This window comes from Manis pentadactyla, chromosome 11 (genome assembly GCF_030020395.1).
Source record: "Manis pentadactyla isolate mManPen7 chromosome 11, mManPen7.hap1, whole genome shotgun sequence".
In the NCBI taxonomy this organism is placed as follows: domain Eukaryota; kingdom Metazoa; phylum Chordata; class Mammalia; order Pholidota; family Manidae; genus Manis; species Manis pentadactyla.
In genome coordinates, this window is record NC_080029.1 from 39,523,092 (window position 1) to 39,547,212 (window position 24,121).

The window sequence follows — 24,121 nt, forward strand, 5'->3', positions numbered from 1 at the left end:
TTGTAGAACATACTCAACCCTTAAGGCAGCATGCTTATGCTGATAAACTCTATGGTGACTTTACCTAATAATCCACTGTTCTAGTAAGAGTGCATAAAATTTAAGGCAGAAGAAATGTATGGGGTAGCAACCACGTATTTGAGGGGAGGCAAATCCCAGAGAAAGTCTATCAAATCTGTGGTACATGATAATCTAATCCATCACTCATTAAATTACTAAGACAGGCTTGTGAGTTTGGAGAAGTCCTGTGCTGAGGACCTGTCATCTGCTGCAGAAACACACGCTGCACATGGAAGATGCCCTCCCTATCCAGAGCCTTATAAACTCAATAATTTCTCTACCACTTTATCAGAATTAAGAGACATACACCCTTTTAAGGCAAGTATGAAGTCCATCTCAAAGTTTTTAGTCTTGTCTCCTATCAGTCACCCAAAACAGGTGTAATGCAGACTGATGGCTCCATGCAGGTGTTCAAACTCTAGCTCCACCACTTACCTGAGCCAAATTATCTTACCAGCTCTGGGCCTCAGTTGACCCAGAAAGAGGGGATAATATGAGAATCTTTATTCTGCATTGTGTATTCTGAGAATTGCATGAGTTAATGCATGTGAAGCACTCAATCTGACATCTAATTAACTCTTATTGAGTACCTACTATCATTGGGCATTATCCCATCCTTATTATTACATCCACAGCATTAGTACATGTAGAGGGTACTTGATAAATATTAGTCAGATGTTCCCTCTGGACACTGCAGCAGAACCCTAAAGACAGAAAGAACAAGTTGAGACTCATGGTGGGGGATTATTTACTTCTTCAATACACAGCACAACTTTGATTTCCACCACCCTCAAATTACTATTTGAAGCTCTGTCAATCTGGTCTCCATATACAAATACTGTAAGTTTTAGTCTATGGACAGGGAAAGGATACAAATGACAGACTAACCTCTATGTAGTGATCAATGTTAACCAGAGGCCAGGGGTGGTAAAATACCTAAAATAGGTTCCTCTCTTTTTCCTCGAGGTCTAAAACCTATATAGTCTGGGAAAATTAAGCATTAAGTGGAAACTCTTATGAAAGACTTGAAAACACCCCGCTCATGCTAGCCTAAAGGGACAAAAAGTGACAGTTGACCCTAGACAGACACTGTCCTCCATAACTGTGCTCACTAAAAAAAAAAAGGTGGTGAAAGGGTAGATCATCTCTATGTGAATAGCTCTGAACAGGCTACCCTAAAAATAGTGGAAAGAGGAAAATGATTTGTGAGGAAATATATTAGAAAAGGGAACTGAGAGAGAATGAGTATGCAGCCCTGTATTGCTACAGGAACAGAAATGAGCCCTTAGCAGTCCTGAGAAGTCATTCTCTCAAACTGGAAACAAAAAAATATATCATGTGAAGTAGGATACTTGGTAGGCAATTCGAGTCTGGCCTCAGTCACTCAACTGGATGTTCAGGAAGGTCACTAGGATAAAAACAAAACACCTTTAGCCCTAGATAATCTCTAGGGTTCCTTGGTTCCTTTAGCTTTAAGGAGCTAGCAGCCTGGATCTGGTAGAAACAGAGGGTCCCATGGGAGGAACTTCTAAGCCACACACAAGCGAAAAATAAAAATTACCAAAAGATCAGCAGTCAGTAAGTGCCCTGGGCAGATCTGCGAGTGACCACTCTGCCAATCTCATTCACAAGCATATCTGTTGATTATAGACCCAAATGCTGCCCCGAGCTGGACCTGCAGCTGTTTGACTGTCTCACAATTGGCTTTGCAGCCCTGAGGAAAACAGGTCTGGTCACCCAGCAACCAGCCATTGGCTCTTTTTCTCTCAACTAAGTTACCTACAAACATTAAGCACTTCATCCAACAAATCAAAGGGGAAAAAAAAGATTAAATTTGTCACTCAAATCCCTGCTGGCGGCATGCTACACGTATCACACAACAGCACACTTTCATTGGGAACACCAGGCATGCAGTGGACACCTTAGCCTGTCCCCATTTGTATCACAGGACACTTCTGTACTGATGTGGCTGGGAAGTGCCAGGCACCATGTCACTTGAGTCCTGACTCACTTCTCATGGGTTCCATGGAACTGGGTCTCTCATATTTAATTCCCTTTCTTCTTAAGCATCTAGTGTCATGAAGCAGCAACCCTGGCAGGGGATGTGATGACATCAGACTTCTTAGGGATGAGGGAACTTTCATAGAGCACACATTTCATCAGTGGCCTGAATCAAGGCTGTAGCTCTTCTTTCCCAAGCCCACAAGCAAGCCATGTCCCTCAGATGGCAAGCTTCACGGGGTTCCAAAGGTATGTCAACACCATTTCAGGACAATGAAAGAGAGCTAGAAGTAGGAAGTCACTATCCAAAGGAGCCACCATGACAAAGGATAGGCCCGGTGCAGCATAAAGGTGACAGGATTCTGGAGGTAGAGGCTTATACGTAAGAGCAGATTGTCAGGATCCTAGACCCTAGAGAAAGACAGTGGGTCAGGCTGTGCTTCCATACAGCAGATGAGAACTTGCAAAACACCCATTCTAAATAAACCAGATCAATTTCCTGGTGTCAAATATAATTCCCCCCACTCCAGCTTAACAAAGTTAACAGATAAAACTCTTTTTAAACATCTTCTAACTTAGGTCTTTTTTAAATCAACTTTTATACTTTTGCTGTGTCACATGCTGTTACACAATGACTATTCAAAATATTGTTTACAGAGACCAGTCTTACTTTTGTATGTTAGATATATGTTGTGTGTTTAAGATAAAAGTCTAAAGACATCTGTCCAGTCCTTGTTCTATCATAACTCCAGAATGAATGAAAATCTCACCCACAAAATTTAAGACCCTCTTTCCTTACAGACTGAAGTCCTGTTCTAGTCTTATAAGACAGATCAGCCGGTCTGAGTATGCAGATCTCCTCCATCCAGTCTAGTGTCTGACTTTCCAGTGAGCTGGTTACTATTTTCCCCGAAATGCTATTCTCTTGGAGCGTCTCTCACTTGGGTCATTTTAATTGAGATTCATTAATTTCTCAGTTGGAGTTATATTAACCCTTTCTCCATACAGTACACCAGCTGCCGAGCCATTCCTTTGACTCACCAATCCAAATAACTAGATCACTTTGGCAACTGCGCCACCATAAATGTCAGCCAAGCAGCAACTGTGAAGTGTGGTTAACAGGCAAGTGCTCCAGGCCACTCTGTAAACACTCAGGAAAAAGTAAAGGCAAGTCTGTGTGAGAGGAATCAGTGAAATGACTGATACATCTGCAACAGAACCTGTTGATCCATGGAGAACTTTTGCCTTAGCCAGAGGTAAAGCCTGCCCTGGTTGTCTTGACAGTGATGCTCTGCAGTTCCTGGATTTTAACGGCAGCTTTTACATGGCAGTGCCTCCTGTTAGCTGGTAGAGAAATGTTAAGTGACCTTTCTGGATGCTAGTCTTCAAATTATTTTAGACATCTAATTATCAGTTCTTATGTGATAATCAGTAAACCTGGTCTTAAGACGCCATGGTGGACTAGAACACACTGGAAAATTTACAGCGAAAGGTGGAAAAGATCTGCTGTGCTTTCAGTGAGGGCTAAAACACCTCCGCCCTGCGGTTGTGCCATACAGCCACAACAATGACACTAGCGGGGGGCAGAGTTCCTGTGGAAACACTGACGGTGCGAGTCTTCTGGTGGAAATGGGCCTCTGAAAACAAAGGCTCCAAGCCGACGGTGCACGGTGACGAAGCCCAGTGGCACAGCTGGTCTGGGGCAGATAATGCAGATAACCATCAATTTCACATACATGGAGATAAAAATCTATAATTAATTAAAGGATAAAGCCTACAGATAGACATACTCTGGTATGTTCAGGTCTTCAAGCAGCTGCTCATTGACTAACTCATAATCAAGTGCATCTCTCCAAGGCTCTTCTGCAGTTAGGAAAGCACAAACCACAGTGATCTACCTTTATGTGAGTTAGGCTGCTTATATGATATGCTAATAAATGAGTTAGCACCACCTTCACCATCCTTCAGCTTGAATCTAATTACTAGTGTAGCCTTTAAAAGGGCACTCCCTTCACTTGCAAATGAGTTTGGCACTCTTGCTCAGAACAGCACTGGACATCTAAACAACACTCTGCCCCTCCCATGAGACAGCTCAGCTACACTACAGAGGCAGGCCATTGGGCTTCAGACCTCACAGGGCCATCCCAACACGAACCTCAGCTATCACGCTGACTTTTCCACCCAGGGGGTATAGAGAACCCTTTCCCACCTCTTACCTCAAGGTGTCCAATTCAACTACTTATTCAGCACCTACCAGGGGCCCCTGCACTGAGAATAAACAGGGCAGGCCAACACAATCCCTCTGCCCTCATGAAGCAAGTTCCCACCAATGGTATGAACCAGATACAGTTTGCTTTTAAAAAGCACTTAAGTGTTGTTAGCCCTGTGTAACATGACCCACACAAGTAAAATTCCATGGAAAAAACATGAAAATAAAGTTTCATGGGAAACATACAAAAAGGCATGTGTACTGCCTTAAACCTGGTAAATGCTGACTTTCCCTGAAAACTGAACTCAGATATCACCCCCTCCAGGAAGTCCCCCCGAATCCCCAGGCTTGTAATCCCCCGATATCCATTTCTATTACTGCATACATTTCTATTTCTGAACTCAACTGCTCTCAATGAAACACTGGGCTTGTGCTGTCTTCCCCACTACAAAGTGAGCAGCCTGAACTTTGTACCACTGGCACCTAACATGGTCTCTGGCCATAGCAGGTACTCAGTGAACGCTGCAAGCTGACATGTGGAAGCATGTGTTGGTATGTGCATACATGTGCTCAGGCCTGTTTGTGGGTGTGTCTATAATGGCATGGAGAGTGACATTCTTTCTATATAACCTCCTTCCCCCCTCCTATCTTTTCTAATGTCATATAACAAGTCCTCTGTGCAAGTTACAAAGGACTATCTGTTCTCTTCCCCCAGTATGTATTAAAAATGAAGGGAATTAGACGTAAGCAGAAGCAAGAAAGCCTAACTTGCTCATTTGTACCTAGAACATAAGCTGGAGACAAAGAGAGGTGGGAGACAGGTGAGGGTCAGACTACTGGGAATCTTCCCAAGGAGCCTGGACTTTATGAGCGATGGGAAGCCTTTAAAAGATTTCTAGCAGGAGAGAGGTTAGGGCTGAGTTTTAGACAGCTCATCCAAGCAGCTCTGTGGAGGATGGATTTGAGAACATAAGACTCTATTCATGGAGAAAGTTCCAAGGCTATTGTAGTAATCCATCTGTATGATAAGGGCCTAAACATGTGTGGTGCTAATGGAAAAGAAGAAATCAGCTCAAGAAGTAGTTAGCCAGCCCATTCAGCCAGACTTAGCAATTGACTAGAACAGGGAAAGAAGTGAAGAAGTGAGAGAAAATCACTCAGTGATGGCTAGGTGACTGAACAGTGGTGAAAATGGACAGAGAAGCTGGTGGAAGGGAGAGATGGGATACTTAATTGTGGACATTGCTGACTTGGTGAGGCCTAAAGGATGTCCAAGTAGGTCTGTCCAGCAAGTGTATTAGACAAGATTTTGACCCTGTTCTTGGACTTCCCTAAGCCACAGTTTCCCCAGGTAGGAAATGCAGATACCAGGAACTCATTCCTCACAGGCTGTTGTGAGGATTCAAGGAGACAGAGTATAAAGCCCTTTGCCCTGAGCTTGCTCCAGTCCCAGAAGCTCAGGGACAAAGATAAGAGACAGAATTTAAAGTCCTTGGCAAAAGCAGATGAGACCATGTGGAGTAAGAAAGACAGTATAAGATGACAAAAACCCCAGGAAACACCAATATTTAAAGAGATCGAAGGATGAGGATAAAGGTACAAAGAGAAACTGAATTAAAAATAAAATCCCAGAAGGTGGAGAGAAAAAGAAGCAGGGGAGCAAAGAGCCTCAAGGAGAAGGAAGCAGCCAGCAGACAGGTACTAGGAGTGATGTGACTGCTGCTCCTTCCCCGGCTTTGGTGGGTGGTGGGCTAGCCACACGGTGAGGGAAGAGGAGTGAATGTGGTGGAGGGGGGCACAGGCAGGCAGCTCTTTGGGGAAGCAGCTGAGAAGGGAAGGGGAGACACTGAGCCTTACCTCAAAAGGGAAGCAGGCGAGACCAGGAGAAGGCTGGGTGGTTTGTTTCTGTGTGGGTTGGGAAGGCTGAGTGTTTACAGAGCTGGGTCTGTTTCTAAAGAGAAGATGTCAGGAGGAAGGGACAGGAGGAACCCCTGGCCCAGGGAGGACAGGGAAAGGACCCAAACAGAGCAGGGGGCGGCGTGGGCCTGAACAGGGAGTTCCCCTCATCCCAACAGGGCCTGCGGCGGAGAGCAGGATGCCAGAGGGGATAAGCCACAGTGGGACAGGATGCTCCACCTGTCAGCTTCTGCTTTCTTGGAGCACTAGACCACTTGCCTGCAGAGAATCCTTGGGCTCTAGAAAACAAGTTCTTGCTGATTGTAACTGACTTAACCTGAGCTCTTCTAAATAATGACCAGAGGAGAAGCCATGTAAGGAAGTAAGGATCCTGCTAAGAGTAAGGTATGGGGAGCCCAAGGGGCAGGGGCTAGAGGAGAGGATGAGCCTTCATTATTTTTTTCTTCCAATTCTCTAGTGGGTTTCTTTTAATGTAAGCTTCATTGCAGTAGAGCTGTCACTGAGTAATTTGATTTCAAAATATTAGTGGAAAGATTCATTTACTATCTTGATGGGAATAATTTTTCAGAATCATTATTTTTCCTATTTTAAAATACAATTCTACATACACAAGTTCAATAGGACCAAATTACACCAGCAGGAGTTGACAATGAGCCATCAGAAATTCAGATCAGAGGGGAAAATACACACTGGTGTCCTAATGAGGCAACTTCAGGAGTCGTTTATTTTGGCAGAACAGGATATTTTAAGAAAAATAAGCTGAAATGGCAACTGTCACTTCAGAGTCACAGTTAAACCATGATCTCGTTTATGGTTCTTGCTGGTGTCCTGTTCTTACCACGGGCAGGCGGTCATTAATATATTCCTGACATCTCGTGTGCCAGAAGATGGTTTAAGTCTCTCAGTTTTTCCTATTTTGGAAACCATCTCTTATTATCCAAACAAAAGTTCACATTTTATTTGGGGACCCTGGAATCCAGCCTTTCACACACCTTTCACATTTATCTAAATAATCAAGGGAATAAAATTCACACTGGCATCTGCATTCTCTGTAAACTAGTCCTGAGGCTGCTCTTAAATTCACACACACAAAATGTAATTAATGTCTATACGTGAAATGTGAAATTTTTTAAAGAGAAAATCTTGTAGCAAAAGCGGATGACAGTGTTTGAATCCTGAATCAGACTCACATGAGAAGAATGAGGAATTTCTTCAATCTACAAATGCTTCCTGAATCCTTAATGCATGCAGGGCCCTTTGCCAGGGGCTGGGGGAGGCTGAGGGTCCCTAGTACCCACACAGATAGAGGTACTACTGGGCTGAAGGTCACAGGTCAGACACCCACAAACACATTCTCATTTATCCCCAGACATTTGCAACAGTAGAGCCCCGGCAAATCAATATAACCACAACTCAGGTACAGGATGTACATGATGAGAAGGCGAGGAGGCCCAGCAGGGAAGCTCAAAAACAATATATTCTCTACATAACTGAAGAGCTAACTGAAGCCTCTCCACAACCCAAACCGAGGCTGTGCTAAACATCAGTGCAAACACTGCGGGGCCTTGCTATGGAGCAAATGAAACTTTTGTTCTGAAAAATTAAATATGGACACTTCAGAAAACCTCTAACTTAAAATCAATTGTGAAAGAACTAGGACCCAAAACAAATATCCAGTCAACAGATAAAACTAGAAGTAATCACCTTCAGAATGAGTCAATACAGTGGGGGAAAAAACTTAACATTTTCTGAAAACCAAGTCAAAATCATTGATGCCCTTAATTTCATCCATGAATCCACAAGTTCAAAGGATGTACTTTCAAAATTGCAGTTTTTCTCCTTGAAAGCATGAAAGAACAATTCACATCCCATGACTAGCATTCTATGTTCAAACTTAAACCAAAGAAACATCTTTTAAGGCCAATTGAAAGAAACTATTTACCACCAGTTCCCTTAACTGTAGTAATAAAAGTGCTCACTTCAGTTTTTGAAAGGGTTCCTTCAGCCCCTTGCAAGTCAATATTGCAACTTTACTTCTTTCTGGTTTGTTATTCACACTAACTCAGAACCTTCTATTTACCCAATAGCAAATGAGCAAACCAAGACTCAGTTTCGAGGTCTTTTCCATAAACTAACTTTGGCCGGCATTGTAACTGTAGTATTCCAGCTTCCTCTCCCCATATTCCTTGCAAGATCTTTTGGAGTGGACACACATGCAGAATTTACCCCAAATCCCTCTGGTTCCAGGATAAAGGGAACCATCTCCTCTTCCACCTGTAAATATCCTATCGATTTACACTCCAGAATCTTAAATAAAAAGCAAAAGCAATCAGAAAGCTGGACTCAAATATCCCTTCTAAAATTCTCAAAACTATAAATTCTCTCAAATTAAAAATTCAAATTCTATGTAAATCAATGTCTTATTGTTTTCAGAGTTAATTTCAGAAAAGGCTATGCCCATGACTTTATGTTTAAGTACTCTGTGACTTCCTGTGTAAGAGTGGTGGTAACAGTGACAGTTTTTCTGCAGTGAACGTGTCAAAGGCTGTGCTAGATGGCTTACATAAGTCCTCACATAACCCTCACGTGCACTGATAATTATGCTAGTTGTCCAATAAATATTCCTCAAAGCCTCTATTTTGTATTATTACTCTGTAATTGTAGATTCTGCATCCTAAGTTATGTGGCTTAGGCAAATGCTAATGGACCTTTTTATATTAAATACAGACCAAATGGATATTGAAGGGTAGGTCAGAAATATTCTAGAGATCAGGGAGATGCCGAAACAGTCATTATCCAAAATTATTCAAAATAGGCAAAATCATCTAGATTTAATCCTCAAAATTATAGTAAATAAAGTAAATGAGCTTTCAGTAAGCATGAATCAAATATATCTGGTTATTCATAATTTTTGAGGTTTTCTTTATGATTATTGGCACCATGTTTATTAATTCTCATTCATAAATTTATATTTTGTAAAAAAAATAAACACACTCTGGGGCCCTACCAATTATATCACTATTAGGAGGATAATTTTCTTATCCAAGTATTGAAACTATTAATACTGATGAGTCCATAAAAAAGAAATACATCACTCAAAAATTTAAAATCCTGGGACGAACTTCAGTCTTTGTTTCGTTTCCCTTATTTTCTCTTTAGAAAGTATGGTCCTGAAGGAGGTAAGGGATAAGCATATGCTTCTATGTTATTTGGGGGCCCCAACAAGGCTATACCTACCCTATTGCAGGGAACTTTTATATCACCACCCCCATTGTCTAAAATGAAACCATCCGAGTATATTTCCTTGGCCAGTATTATTTTCAGAAGGCCCTCATCAAAATATTAACTCCTTGGGAGATTAAAAGTCACCAAAGCTTCTGGAGGGCCTGTTTTGCACTGGGCTTATTCAATGTATTAAATCTAATTCACACCAATCCTAAAAGGTAGCTGACATTAGCACCATTTTCCAGAGGACAAAACAGAGATTGAGGAACTTGCTCATTGTAGCAGAGCTGGAGGAACACACCCAACCTGATAACCCCAAGTCTACCCTCCTTCCAATACCTTCTGGTTATTCCTCCACGTGTCAAGCTTGTTCCCACTTGTGGGCTTTTGCCTGAGCAGTTCCCTCTGTCTGTGAAAATCCTCCAGTTTCATGTGGCTGGTCGTTTCCTGACACTCAGACCTCAGGCGAAATGTCACCCCCTCTGCAAGTCCTTCTCTTTCTCCTCTAGGTAGAGCAGTCACCCTGTCATACTCTATCACATCATCCTGGTTTAATTCTTCACTTAGCACTTAACCACCATTTGTTATTTTTGTAATCGGCTGTTTGCTTATTACCCACCTCTCCATGCTAGGCAGGAGCTCGTGAGAGCCAAGATTCTGGGTGTTGTGTTCGCCATCCTATCTGGACACACAGCAGGTGCTCAGTGAAGATCTATGAATGATTGAATGGCTGTCCTGCTGCCTCTACCACATGCTGAAGTGACATCATTAAAGAATCTTGGGCTCAAGTCCAGAAGAGCTAGATTCTAGCTTCACCCCTAACTAGATAGGGCTCTACTGAGGACAACCTCCATTCACCTCCCCACCATCAGGTTGTTTTCCAAGATTTCAGCAAGTTGAGCTGGAATTTGAGAAGATCGGAGAATCTTATTGGGTCAGAGGGACCTGGGTCATAGGAGACCAGGGGTCACAGGACAAGAGTTGCAGACAAGCATGACTTATTTCATCATTTTGTCTTGGACTAACACAGTGGTTCACCACATTGCCCAGGATAACTCAAAAAGAGGGTAAATGTTTTAAGTATATAGATAAAACCTTCCTCTTTTTATAGGGGAAAAGTTTATATTCACTTGCAAGGTCACTCAAACTGTCCTAGTTTTTTAGATTTATTTTTTTCACCTTTCATCTACTGCAAACCTCAAACAAACCCTTTCAAAAATAGAGACTTTTGAAAATACCTAAATAACACAACCAAATAGGTGCTAAAATGCATCATCATTGAGTATATTTCACCAGGAGCCAGAAGCAAGAATACATTTTTTAAGCACATCTTTTTCTTTAAAATTTATAGCTCCTTTTTTCTGCTAGTTAGCTGTCTCCTATGATTAGTTGAAGTGAGAATGTCCTTAAATAAAGGGGAAAATATTAGAAATATGCCTTGGGAATTAGGAATTAATAAAAGCCTTATTTTTGACACCTTTCAATTTGGGTTCCTTAACCTGAGGCCCTGTGTCCCCAGTCAGGCTCCAGAGGATCACTAATCTGATGACCCTGATTCCCGGCATATTGTCAATATTCACATATGTGCATTTTTCTAAAAACAGGATTCCTAGCTTTCATCATCACTAAAAGGCTCAAAAACCATTTCAGAAGCACTGCTTCTGCTGAGAATCTGTGCTCAATTCTTCTGCACTATGAGGGAACTACAGAAATATATAATAAAGCTTTAAGAGGTCCACAGTTCACAAATGAATAAATGCTCTCTGTTTAGGGCATTATGCTTATATATTCATGACTGTAGTGTGTACGCTTTCAAAAAAGTAAGCTCAGAGCCTAGAACAAATCTGAGAGTCAGTAGAACAGTCAAGATATTTCAGAAAGGAGCAGAATTTTCATTGTCCAATGGAGCTATAAATAGAACCACATAACTCTGATGTTGAAAGGGGCCGCAGAGCTCAGGTTGCCCAGCCCTCCGAGGTCACAGAGTGAGGATGGAGGCACATCATATTTAAGTGCTACGAGAGAGAGGTAGAAACTGTGTTATGCAAGTACAAGGGATAAATGTGACTTACAAATGAAAATGCAGCTTAGTGGTTCTGGTTTAAGCACTGGGGGCTAGAAGATGGGCTAGATCTAGAACATGCTCACTCTGGCCCCATATGACTTATGTTATTAATATAATTATGAAGGCCTCATATTGGCCATGGTTCCATCCTCTGGCAAATCTCTTAATTTTTTTTTTACCAGAAGCACAAACATCTTTGATTACCTTTGAAGCATTTCTCTCTCTCTGTAAGGTGCAAGGGTAAAACTTGTGTAAAATTGAAGGAACTTTCTAAAAGGCAGCTCATAATAAAAGCACTGCTAGTTGGTCTTCTATGACGTGCTCTTTCTACTAAAAACTCCTATGTACTTTGACAATGGTGCTACTATAATTGTAGCTACAGAAGCTAACATACGAAGCTTGATAAATCTCTCTGGATAGTACCATGATTCTCAACAAAAATCTCCCATTTCATAAAATTCTATAGCATAGCACTTAAACACTGTGATAGCCAATACCCTTGGGCTCATTCCTCCATCTAATTAAAATGCCTATCCTACAAATGATTTATAGTATTTGTCATCACCTGGGGTGGATATATAGACTGGTGGCTACAGATATTTGGTGACTACAAAGCATTAATTACCACGCTAGTGAGAATTGCTTCTAGCAAAAGCTCAAACAGTGCAATTCTCAGTCTCCAACACAAGGTAACCGGGACATGACTTACAACCACCCCATAGAACCAGGAGCCCATTAGTGCAAACCAAGAAAGATAACAGCACGACTTGAAATGAGGACTCACTGTAAATCCTTAAGGCTGATTCTAAGCCAAGGAAATAACACCAACACTAAATGTCATTTAGACATGAGCTAAATCCTCTGCAAGCCTGAACAATTTAGATTTGGATCAATTTAATTCTTAGGAGTCACTAACTTTGTTAAGGCATAATTCATTTTGACTGCCTAAAACCAAACCATTTACTCTGAAAGAGTAGAAATGACATAATTGCTTAACACATGGAGGCACAGGCTTTAGAGACGGGTCTTTAGAGATATTCTAGTGCAACTCCCACATGATATAAACCAGGAAACTGAGACCCTGATAAGTTGAGGCCTGCCTAAGGTCACAGCCAATAGGTGACAAAGCCACACCTTGAACCCAGCTGTCCTGGCTCCCATATAGCATAGCACTTAGATATTGCCAGAAGTTGTATAATGAAATACAAAGATAATTGTTTTAATTGGTTAGTTAATACGATACTAATTTGCAGTTGAAGCTAACTCCTCATATATTTACTAATAATAAGCCAGTTTCCTCTAAAATTTTAGGACGTAAATATATGTGTCTGTATGTAAATACCTAAATAAATATACATCTAATGTATTTGTAGATTAATGCATATCTAAATAAATTGAAATAAGTTTATCTACATACATATGTAGATGTTAAGAGTATGTGTGTGTGTGTACCTGTTTATCACACATCATGTCAGCTTAGGTCACAGTAATTCTTTGGCTGGAACTTTGGTTCCCATACTATGAAAACAAAGGCTTGAGCTACAGTAGATGTCAAAAACTCTCCCAGAACCAACCAGATAATGAGTTAAGAGGGCCAGTTTTAATAGGGAGTAGTGGGGTCTGTGGCAAACTGAAGCACCACAGAATTAAATACCTTCAGATTCAATGTTAAAAACATCTCTGCCAAATAAATACATCTGCAGATTTCCATGGGCCTAAGAGCTATCAGGACTTTTTGTTGTTGTTCTGATCTAAATGACCTTCCTGCTTGGCCATCTACAATTCCTTTGTGATCTATACAAAGCTTAGGGAATTTGGTGGTTTAAACAAGGTGTTATTTTTTTCTGCCCTTGGGAGTCAAATGTTCTTTCAGGTTACCTGTTCACAGGTATCTCATCTTGGTCCCCTCCCAAACTTTCCAAAGATGGAAACATTTCTATGGGTCAGGAACATTTACCCTTCAACAGGGAATCTGTGATGTCTCTCTGCGAAAGTAGCATCAGGTCAGTAGTTCCTTTTCTTCTTTGCAGAAATGATTTTCACAGTCATGTAACTGAAGCAGGCTGCGGCCGTCTGTGCTGGGGCCTTAAAAATCCACTCTCTGTTTTCCCTCCAGGAAAATGTTTCTCGTCTTTTCGAGCCAGGTGTTGACCAGCATCTTAGTATTTAACTTCTGGTCTGCAATTTCCTGGTTGTTGGTTTTCTCCCTTAATCTCTCTCCCCTTTGGAACTACAAGGCCTATGAAGGAAGGGCCAAGTCTGTCTTGCCCAGGGTAGAACACAGTGCCTGATACATAGGACATGCTCAGCAGTGAACAAGTGCTCACCTAGGGCTTGGTATTTCATACAGAAATGTGTAGTCTGTTAGAGTGGCTATCCCACGAGCAGAGGGGATGAATCCTCGTCAGTCACCCAGGCTATCATATCCTGAGCTCCCTCTGACCATATCACACACTTCCAAGGGAACCCAGTTCATTCTTTCAGGATGGAGGGGAGGGTTGGCAATGGAGGTCTCAGGATGCTGAGGGAACACTAGGGAAGAAAACCAAGCCCAGACTTGGTATGTCAAGCAAAGTTTTCTGGGTAAATGATGTCTATAATGAGACCTGATGCGCAGGTAGGAAATAGCAAGGTGGCCTTGGAGGAATTGAAAGATGTTCATTGTGACTGAAACACAGAGTGGGGAGGTGAGTGGTAAGGCTCCAGAGGAGCTCAGGGGTCAGATCATGCAGAACATTCCATAGCATCTTAATGATCTGCGCTTTAAGAGCAGTGGAGAACCACTGAAGGGTTGTAAGTAAAAGAATGACTATCAGTTTGGCAATTGAGGAAGATCATTTTGTATACAGCAATGGTAAGAGTGGAAAAGAGGATCCAGGCACTGAGTTTTCACTCAGACCTCATTTTTATCATATTTCTAGTAAAACAGAGCTAAACAGTTAATGCAGAAGGAGAACCTGATCTAGTCAATTGTTTCATGAAATAAAAGAGACCACAGAAAATCCAAGGCACCTCTCTTATCCTAAGTAAATGCTACCCATCTCTTAAAAATGTACTGTACTTTTACTATCAAAACTACTCACCATCTAACCACTAGATACCAAAACTCTACTAATAAAGTTGTATAAGCTAAAATGATTCATGCTCCTGCCCACCAGCCTCATTAGTTCTCCAATGAATGTTTATTTCTTGCTTCGGCCCCAAATTTAGTATGTTGGAATTACAAATTACTAGTGAAAGAAGTTAGAACATATTAACAGGCTAAAAAATCACAGTCTTCTAAAATGAAACAAAAGCAAGAAATTTTCCATACACAGAGCTCAAAGGGCATAAAAATCTTGGCCCAATCTTTGAAGCACATATTGGTATACATTAATTGATTTTAAAAGGGGACTCTGTAATATATGGTCACTCCCCAGTTACTTTCATTTACTTCTTTTAGAAAGATGAATAAAACGTTTAAGGATAGATTTTCTCAAAGTACTTACACTTTTCTTGCCCCCAAATCATGTAAAAAAAATTCATTCTTTTGACAAATATTTATTGCCTGCTGTACACCAGACACTGCTCAAGGCGCTGGAGTTAGAATAATGGACAACAGAGGTGAGAGTCCCTGCTCTCAAGGTGTTTATACTCTAAGGGAGTGAAATATAATAAGCAAATAAATTAACAAGTGATCTCAGAGAGTGATGAGTACAATGAAGGGTGACAGGATAATAATGTGGTCAGGAGAATGCTCTGTAAGGGGGAAACATCTCAGCCACAACCTGCACAACAAGAAGCAGCCAGTACCACTGTAGCAAAATCCTTACAATGAAACTGAAGGTGCAATACATCCAACACAATTCCTGTATGCTGGAGCAGACCTCCCTAAAGATGCTAACATATGTTTTCTCCCGTCAACACTGTGAGTTAATCATTTGGCTCAGGAAAATAAATTAATTGTGAGAATTAATAACAGCACTCCAAAGTACAAAACAGAATGAACCACTAGATAATGAATCTGGAAGACATGGATCCAGGAATCAAGGAAAAAGATAAACAGAAGTGGTAACCTGGCTGCTTCACCTGACGGGACTACCAAACAGGCTCCTCACTGAGAAATTGAGAGAAAGCAGCCTCTGGTGCTGCAGGGAACACAATGTCTTCAGGAGGGGTTGAAGCAGGAAAACAGCCTGGGATCCCACCAAGCAAGTCCTTCCTTCCTGAAGGGATGCCAGGATCTTTCCATGACGCAGCCTCCAGCTCCTCCTGCCTCCCCCCACATCCCCATGCTCTGCATTAAGTATTAGATGCCCATCCCCATCTGGAAAGCCAAGAAATAAGGAGAAAATACATGAGAGAAGGAAATAAGGTTTTAATTTAGACAAACTTTCAGTTTTCCAATGTCCAAGGTTTATTAGGCAAAATAGATCTGTTCTAGAAGAAACAGAAAAACAGTGATAATTTATAAAATGAGACTGTCCAAAAATCAGAAACTATATTTAATGAATTTGATTTCTTTTTGAGTTTTTTTTTAATGCCCATACTCTTATAAATGTTTTCTGCACTGAAGAAGCAATGTAGTTTTCAAGAGTTAGCCTTGGCTCAAATTTAATTCAGTCACCTAACATCTTCTTGGGTATAATAGGGATAATAAATCCTCATTGTTTTTTTCCTACAGCTTTATTGAGGAATAATTGTCATACAGTAACATGCACATTAAAAGTGAACTATTTCATGAGCTTGGACATAAGTATATAACCTCCAGTCCCAAGCAACTAAACACTAGTTTTCGTTTTCTGGAATTTTGCATAAATGGAATCATACAGCATATGTTCTTTTTCTTTGTTGGTTGGTTGGCTTCCTTCACTCTATAAATTATCTTGAGATTCATCCATGTTGTTACATGTTTCAATGGTTGGTTACTTTTTATGCTGAGAAGTATTACATTGTATGGATACACAACTTGTTTAAAATATTCACCTGTTGTCTGACACTTACATTGTTTCCAGTTTGGGGGCTATTACAAACAAAGCAGATATGAACATTCACGTACAAGTCTCTGTATAAACAGTTTCATTTCTCTTGGTAAATACTTAAGAGTAGCTAGGTTTATTGGTAGGTATATTTAACACTTCAAGAAACTGCCAAACTATTTTCCAACATGACTATACCATTTTATGAGAGTTCCAGTGGCTCCACCTTATCACTAATGTTTACTTAGTATGGTCTTTTTAATTTTAGCCCCTCGGGTTTTGGTTTTAATTTACACTTCCTTCATTACTAATGATTTGGGGTATCCTTTAGTTGCTATTTTCCATGAAGATGCCTACTCAAATCTCTGTCCCATTTTTAAATTGGTTATTTTTCTCATTGTATTGTAAGAGTTCTTTTATATACTCATGTTACAAGTACTTCATCTGATTTACATGTTGCAAATATTTTCTCCCAGACTGTGGTGTGGTCACCTTAAATGTCTTTTTGACAAGAGATAGTCCTTAATTTTGATAAAGTTCAATTAATTTTTTTTATAGTTGGTACTTTTTGTATCCTATCTAAAAAATATTTGCTGAACTCAAGATCACTAATATTTTCTTCAATTTTTTTATAGGAGCTTTACAGTTAAACTCTTACATTTAGGTCTGTGATCCATTTTGAGTTAATTTTTGTGTATGCTGTGAGGTAAGGGTCAATACTCATATTTCTGCATTTGCTTATCCAATTGTTCAAACACCACTTGAAAAGATTATCATTCTCCCATTGACTTGCCTTGGTATCTTTGTCAATAAAAGAAAAGTGCAACTGATTTTATGTGTGTGAATCTATGTCTAGACTCTCTTCTATTCCACTGAACTGAGTCCCTTTACACCAACACCACATTCTCTTCATTATAACAACATTATAATAAGTCTTAAAATTAGACAGTATAAATCCTCCAGCTTTTTCTTTTTCAAAATTATTCTTAGGTAAGTCTAGTTCTTTCACATGTTGATAAAATTTTAGAATCAGTCTCTCAAATTCTGTAACAAAGCTTGCTGACATTTTGACTAGGTTTGCATTAAATCTATTGGGCAATTTGGGAAGAAATGAGGGTTTAACTATTTTGCATCTTCCCATTCATAACCACAGTATCTCTTCTACTTAGATTTTTTATTTATTTTGACAATGTTTTGTCATTTTCAGTGAACAAGCCTTGCATATCTTTTGTCAGATTTATCCAGTCGCAGTGGTATTTTTCTACTCCAGTATTCAATTGTCCACTGATAGTATAAAGAAATATCATTGATTTTGTGTTACTAGTTTGGATCCTGCAACCTAGCTAAACTAATTTGTTGGATCTAGTAGCCCTTTTGTAGATGCCTTAGAATTTTCTACAATCATGTGTCTGCAAATAAAGACAGTTTTACTTCTTTCTTTGTAATCTGCTTATATTTGCCTATTGCACTGACTGGGACCTCCAATACACTGCTGAACAGAGGTGGTAAGAGTAGACATCCTTGCCAATCCTAATCTTAGAATATCATTCATTCTTTCACCGTTTAGATGTTACCTGTAGGTTTTTTTACAGATGTCCTTCATCAGGTTGAAGAGGTTCCCTCTATTACTAATTTGTTGAGAGAGTTTTTATGATGAATGGATATCGAATTTTGTCAAATGCTTTTTCTGAATCTATTGAGATGATCATATGGGTCTCCTTTATTCTGTTAATATGAAGAATTGCAGTGTTTGATTTTTAAATACTTAATCAACCTTGCATTCCTGGTTATAAACCCCATTTGATCACAATATTCTATTTGCTAAGTTTTGGATTTGATTTGCTAAAATTTTAGAATTTTTTAATCTATATTCATAGGAAGTACTGGTCTGTTTATTTTTTGTAATTTTTCATCAGGTTTTGGCATAAGTGTAATATTGGCCTCATGGAATGAGTTGGGATTTGTATCCTTCATTTCTTATATCCTTCTATTTCTTGAAATAGTTTGTGTAGAGATGACACTATTTCTTCCTTAAAAAAATGGTAGAATTCACCAGTAAAGCCATCTGGAACCTTGAATGTGCATTGTGGAAGGTCTTTAACTACAAATTCAATTACCTCAATAGACCTAAAGCTATCAAGTATTTGAGTGAGTTTTGGTACTTTGTATCTTTCAAGGAATTTGTTTATTTAACCTAAATTGTGGAATGTACTGGCATGAAATTATTCATAATACTCCTTTTTTTTTTTTATTCTATAGTAATGTTCTCTCATTCCTAGTATTGGTAGTCTTGTCTGCTCTTTTTTTTTCCTTAATCATTCTGGCTTGAGGTTTATCAATTTCATTTAATTTTTTCCAAAAGACCAGGTTTTTGTTTCATTCATTTTTCTCCATTGTTTTCTTTTTCACTGATTTCTGCTATCTTTAGAATTTCCTCCTTTCTGTGTATTTTGGGTTCAACTTGCTCTTCTTTTCTAGTTTCAAGTGGGAACTTATGTCTTTTAGATCTCTTCCAATTTAAGTGTTCAACACTGTGAATTTCAGCTTATGACTGCTTTAAGTATATCCCACCACTTCCCTTGGGTTTTATTTAGATTAAATGAAATATTTACAGTCAGCCAGGAAAGAAATATTTGATTGCCTAATCCAGGTCAGGCACCATGCTTGATACTAGGAACATACTGCAGAAACTAGATCTAACCACTTCTCTCTTTAAACTTAGAAGGTAAAACATATTGACAAAATTGGTACATAATCAATGTAATAATGATTATCCTCTTGATACTTAGAAAGTATATTAAGCCAGAAAGCATAACAACATTTTTGTTTTATTCTATTGATCAAATTATCTTAAATTTTTGTCTCTCTACTCATGATCTAGCAAAAAGTAAGTTGCTAGGTATCACAACACATAAATTTATGGTGGAATAAGTTCAGTTACTCCATTTGTAACTGAATAAACTACACATTTCAATTTAATATGCTAAAGATAAATAAATATTTCTGTAATTCTAAACTTCAAAATAACCTTTAGATCTATAAAGTTTAAAGCAAGCATTCCATATATTTCCAAATATTTTCTTAAGATGGCTCTTAAAAGTTAAAGCAAGCACTATTTTTTCTATCTATTCTATCCTCAGTTTCAAAATACCCAGAACTTAAGGGGAAAAAAAAAAAAGCTCTGCCCTCCTCAACTGAATATAAATGCATGACAATCACTGGTTTCAATCTCATTTAAATTCTGACCTATCCTACCAAATACTCATGTTTTCCAAAACACCACTAGTGGGTTATATCAAACATCTACATATAATTAATTCAGACAAGAATAGATACAGAAGTTAAGTTTACATTTCAATTTGTTCATCCGGTGGGACAAGACGCAGCTCCGCACACCATGTCAGGTATCCCGGGTCTTCCTATGCTACTTCCTCCTGTCCTCATCTCTCCGTCTTACTCTTAGGACACGGGTTCGCGACCTTGACTGAATACTGGGGAGTCTGAAAGTACTGATACTGAGGTACGACAGCCAGAGATTCTGCTCTAGAGTGCTTAAAAGTGAGAATTTTTTCAAGCTCCCCATATGATTAAAGTGTGCAGATGAGGGGTAAGAAGGACCATGCTAGACTCTTTCCAGGACGGCATGCTTCTAATAGCCATTGGCCACACTTCAGAACCCAGTTTCCTCTGGGGCTTTGCCCATCTAACTCCAAATTAGACACAACTCAGTAATTCCATTCAGATTCCTAAGCTCACCTCTCTCTCATATTCAGAAATTCATGGGATAAAATGTGACTTTATTTTAGACATTCCTCCCCAGTACATTTGTAAATATAATTTCATGAAGTTCAGCGGAAGAGAGAAAGCTCCACAAGCCATCTGTAGTTTGGCAGAATAACTGGTAAAATGATCAATTTCCTCAACACAAAACATAAATATATAAATGAGTCTTCATTGTTATCCATCTGATTCCACTACTTATTAATTTCAAACAAGTTTTCAACACTGATTCACATTCTGGGCTCAAAACTGACATCCTCTGGAACTTAAACCTTTAAACTCCGGAGGGTCTTCAAACCGCCTACTCCCTTTTGCCAAACCAAATCACTTCATTATAATTATCTTTCATCATGTAAAAGTGAGAACATGCGTATCAGTATGAGGACTAAGAAGCAAAAGCATTTTAGCACTATGCAGTGTTCTAGACATTTTAATTTATTTGCAGCAGCAACTTTGCTTCGTGGGAGCTATGTGAAAAAGTGGAGGCAAGAAGGAAGTTGTGGGTAACTACTTGTCAGTACATGGAAACATCAACAGGTGAGGCACAGAGAAGGGCTGTGGGCGGGCCGCAAACTACGCAGCAGCTCCGGAACCCCTCAGGTCAATAACAGCAGAACCGCACACTGCCGGACTCCGCACTTCTCAGGCCGAGACTGAACTACCGAAGTTACTACAAACAAGTGGCTAAACCTCAGCTCCTAGGAAAACTGCTAAGCAATAAAACTTTGCCAACGTGCAGACCCAAGAACTCCGATCCCTGCCAGTGTAGGTTATGTACCAATGGGATGTAATGGATATGCATGCTGAAACACGTGTGCAGGTCTGAGCGGCTGAACCAACATGTATCCATAAACATTATGAATAATACTTGCGAGAATGTACGGCTTTCCCCTAAGAAGAGCTTTAAGTACTTTTTACCAAATCAAGTCACTCTCACATCACACATTGCCTTGCCTCTCCTGCGTATTACCCGCGTGGCGAGAGTTGGGGAGCCTTACCCAAAGTCTGCGCGGTGTTGGGGAGGGGGAGGGTGTCCGCCCCCGCCCCGACTTCCCGTTAGCCCAAGTTGCCATCACTAAAGGGGACCGTGTCCATGCTAGCTTCCTGGAGACACACCTGCACCCTCACACACCCACCGCGGTCGCTTCACCAGGGCCGCGGCCACCCGAGCGAGGACCACCATCTGCAGGGAATTCCCTCCTCCATGGAGCTCCGGGAGACGATGGGAATGCGGGACCCACGCGAGTTTTGAGAAGTGGAAAGGGGAGAAGGGATTTTAGTGGACACAGCCGGAAGGGTCACGGCTACTCACCCAGCCCTCGAAGGTGTCCGAAGCGCCCGCCGTGCGCAGCAGCTCCTGGAATTGAAGGGTGCAGTTGGCCACGAAGTGGTCGTAGCCCAGGGGCGTCTCGTGGAAGACGGCCAGCTCGAGGTGGCCTCCGTCGGTGACGTTGGCGCAGAACTCCTCATTGTAGGTGGGTTTGTTGGTCTTCTGCTTGGTGCTGGTCTGGCCCACGCGCACCTGGTCCACGCTCACCGTCAGGTATGGGTCCAGCAGCTGGTAGCCCTTCTTGAAGAGCGAGTGCCGCAGGGACCAACGGGTGGGCTGCAGCCCCACGGCCTCGCCGATGCGGACCCTCAAGTAGCCATTGAACTTCATGGTGCCAGACGACATGCCGGCGCCGCTTCCCCGGCCCCGGGGGCCCGCGCTGGCTCGCGGCGGGAGAGCCTGGAGCCCCTGCTCAGGCCAGCCCTCGCGGCAGCCGCAGGCGTGGAGGAAGCTCCCGGGAAACGTAGGGCCCGAGCCCCCATCGACCGGCCATTCTGCCCCCTCTGCGGGACCTCCCCTCCCCTCCTTCCCTCCCTCCCTCCCTCGCGAGGTGGAAAGGAGGGGAGCCCGGCGCCGAGCCCTCAGCGGGCCGGGGTAGCCCGACCGCCCCTCTGGAGCGCGCGGCGTTTCTCGAGGGCTCGCCCGGGACTCGCCCCTTCTCCAGGGCCGGGAAGCTCCTCTCCGCGGAGAGCCGGAGCGACCCGTCCGGCCAGCTCCAGCCCCGAGCTTCTCTTGCCCCCGCCTCCTCCTGCTTCTCCTGCCCCCGCCTCCGCGGGCTCACGCTCTCCCCCCGTCGGCGAGCTTCGAACCAGGAAGCGGCTGCCGCCGCATCCCAAGCAGTAGGCTCGCGCAGCCAGGCTCCAGTTCACCGAAAACCTGCGCGGGCTCCCGCGCCGTTCGAACCCCGGGGGCGTGGCGCCCAGCCCGGCCCGGCCCTGCGGTCTGTCAGTGGCGAGGCGCGCGCTGCCGGGGAGCCCAGCTCTGCGCGCGCCCTGCTGCCCGGGGTCCGGCGGTGTGCTGTGGGTCAGAGGCTACGCCAGGTGCAGGCCGAAAAGGCAAGGGCTCCTGGCTAGCCCGGGCAAAAACACCTGAGGCAACGGCGGACAGGTCCCGGGAGGCTGGAAGGCCAGGAGGGGGTGGAGCAGAGAGCCCGCGCGGCGAGGTGGACTGGTGACCCTGCCCGGTCGTCTGCAAGAGGCCCTGGCTGGAGGCGGGCTCACGGCGGGGAGCTTCCTTTCCCTAATCTTTACAGGGATGGCTCATCCCGGGTTCAGCTCGGGCCCATCCTGTTTGTGCGCCTTTCTTGCAGAGAGTAATTATATAGTTGTGTGTTTTGTTTTCTTTTTTTTTTTTCGTTTTAATAAGGCAGTAGTAATGATGGAAATCCTGTCTGCCTCCTTCCTCAGAGAGGTGTGTCTTGTTGCACAAAGAGCAGGAAAGGTCGGTTCTGAAGACAGACGTGGCTGAGGTGTCCCAAGTCTCTTCCTCTGCGGAGTGGTTCCTGGTCCACCCAGCCCTGCATGGCAAGAGCAGCTGTTGCCCACACACACACTTCACCCATACATGTGCGCAAAGAGATTGCCTCTTCTAGGAACACGCTGGGAGGTTCCGGGGCTTGCCAGAGTGGGCAGCCTTTTGTTCCTGAGCACCAGTGGCACCAGCAGATTTGTCCCCTGGGAGAACCTTTTCATCTACTCTGCTCTACACAAAGCTTGCTCCCTGAGGGCCAGCCACAACCCATGTGTATCCCATAAAGCCTAGGTCATTTTTAAGATACTTAACTACATTCTGCCTGGCTATCCCGGCTCCCTTGGGAGCAGGTCTTTCTAGCCCCTTTCCCCCCAGTGCCCTGTTTGGCACTCTCAAACCAAGTAGGTTCTCAACCATTTCACACGAATGAATGGAGGCTTAGGGAAGAATGAAAACAGGTAAGAACAATGGATCGGTGGGGGAGGGCCTGTCTTAATACCAAAGCTTCCTTAACAGAACAGGGCAGGCAGGCAGCATATCACCCTAATGACACCTTAGCTTTTAGGCAGGGCTTGTACAGCAAGCTCCCAAACATCCAGGGAGCTCCTGTCTGGCCCTGCTGCTGGAGGAGAAGAGGTCAGGGGAACATTTGGGTCAGCTCTTCACCTTCTCCTCCAAAGAGCAGGACTCTAGCTTTAAGACCCACTGAAGGATTTGCTGCTAGAGGCTTTGGCACTTAAAGAAGACAGTTCCCAAACGGTGGGCAGCTGCACTTTTGCCCTGGGCTTGGGATGTGGGAGACACCAGACTCTCCATCTTCACTCTATCAGTGCCGGACACAGGTGAGCAGTGGTGACAGAGCAGTGAGAGGGACAGTGGTGGTGCCTGCTCTCCTGGAGCTTACAGTCTCCCAGCAAGGAGAAACAACAACTAGACCACATACCTGGGGGATGCAGTGATGGAGAGGCCTAGGGTGCAAGGGGATGATGGGACCTGGAGGAAGTGGTCAGGGAAGGATCTCCAGAAGAAGTAAGTACACAGCAGAAGGAGCAGTTTATTCAGGGTTCCTGAGAAAACAGGGTGCGCTCCATGTGGCCCGAGCCAAG

General features: G+C 42.4%; 1 protein-coding gene across 2 annotated transcripts in view; it reads right to left on the reverse strand.

Annotated features, from left to right (window-relative positions):
- Positions 1–22,873, reverse strand: part of PRKCH (protein kinase C eta) — a 206,213-nt gene extending 183,340 nt beyond the window's left edge. The window contains exon 1 of one of the 2 annotated variants that reach the window (XM_036919496.2): positions 21,528–22,873. In XM_036919496.2, coding sequence (XP_036775391.1) covers positions 21,528–21,890 — 363 coding nt within the window. In that variant the 5' untranslated portion in view covers positions 21,891–22,873. The remainder of the gene's footprint in view (positions 1–21,527) is intronic. The other variant, XM_036919488.2, reaches the window with a different exon arrangement.
- Positions 22,874–24,121: the final 1,248 nt, after the last annotated feature.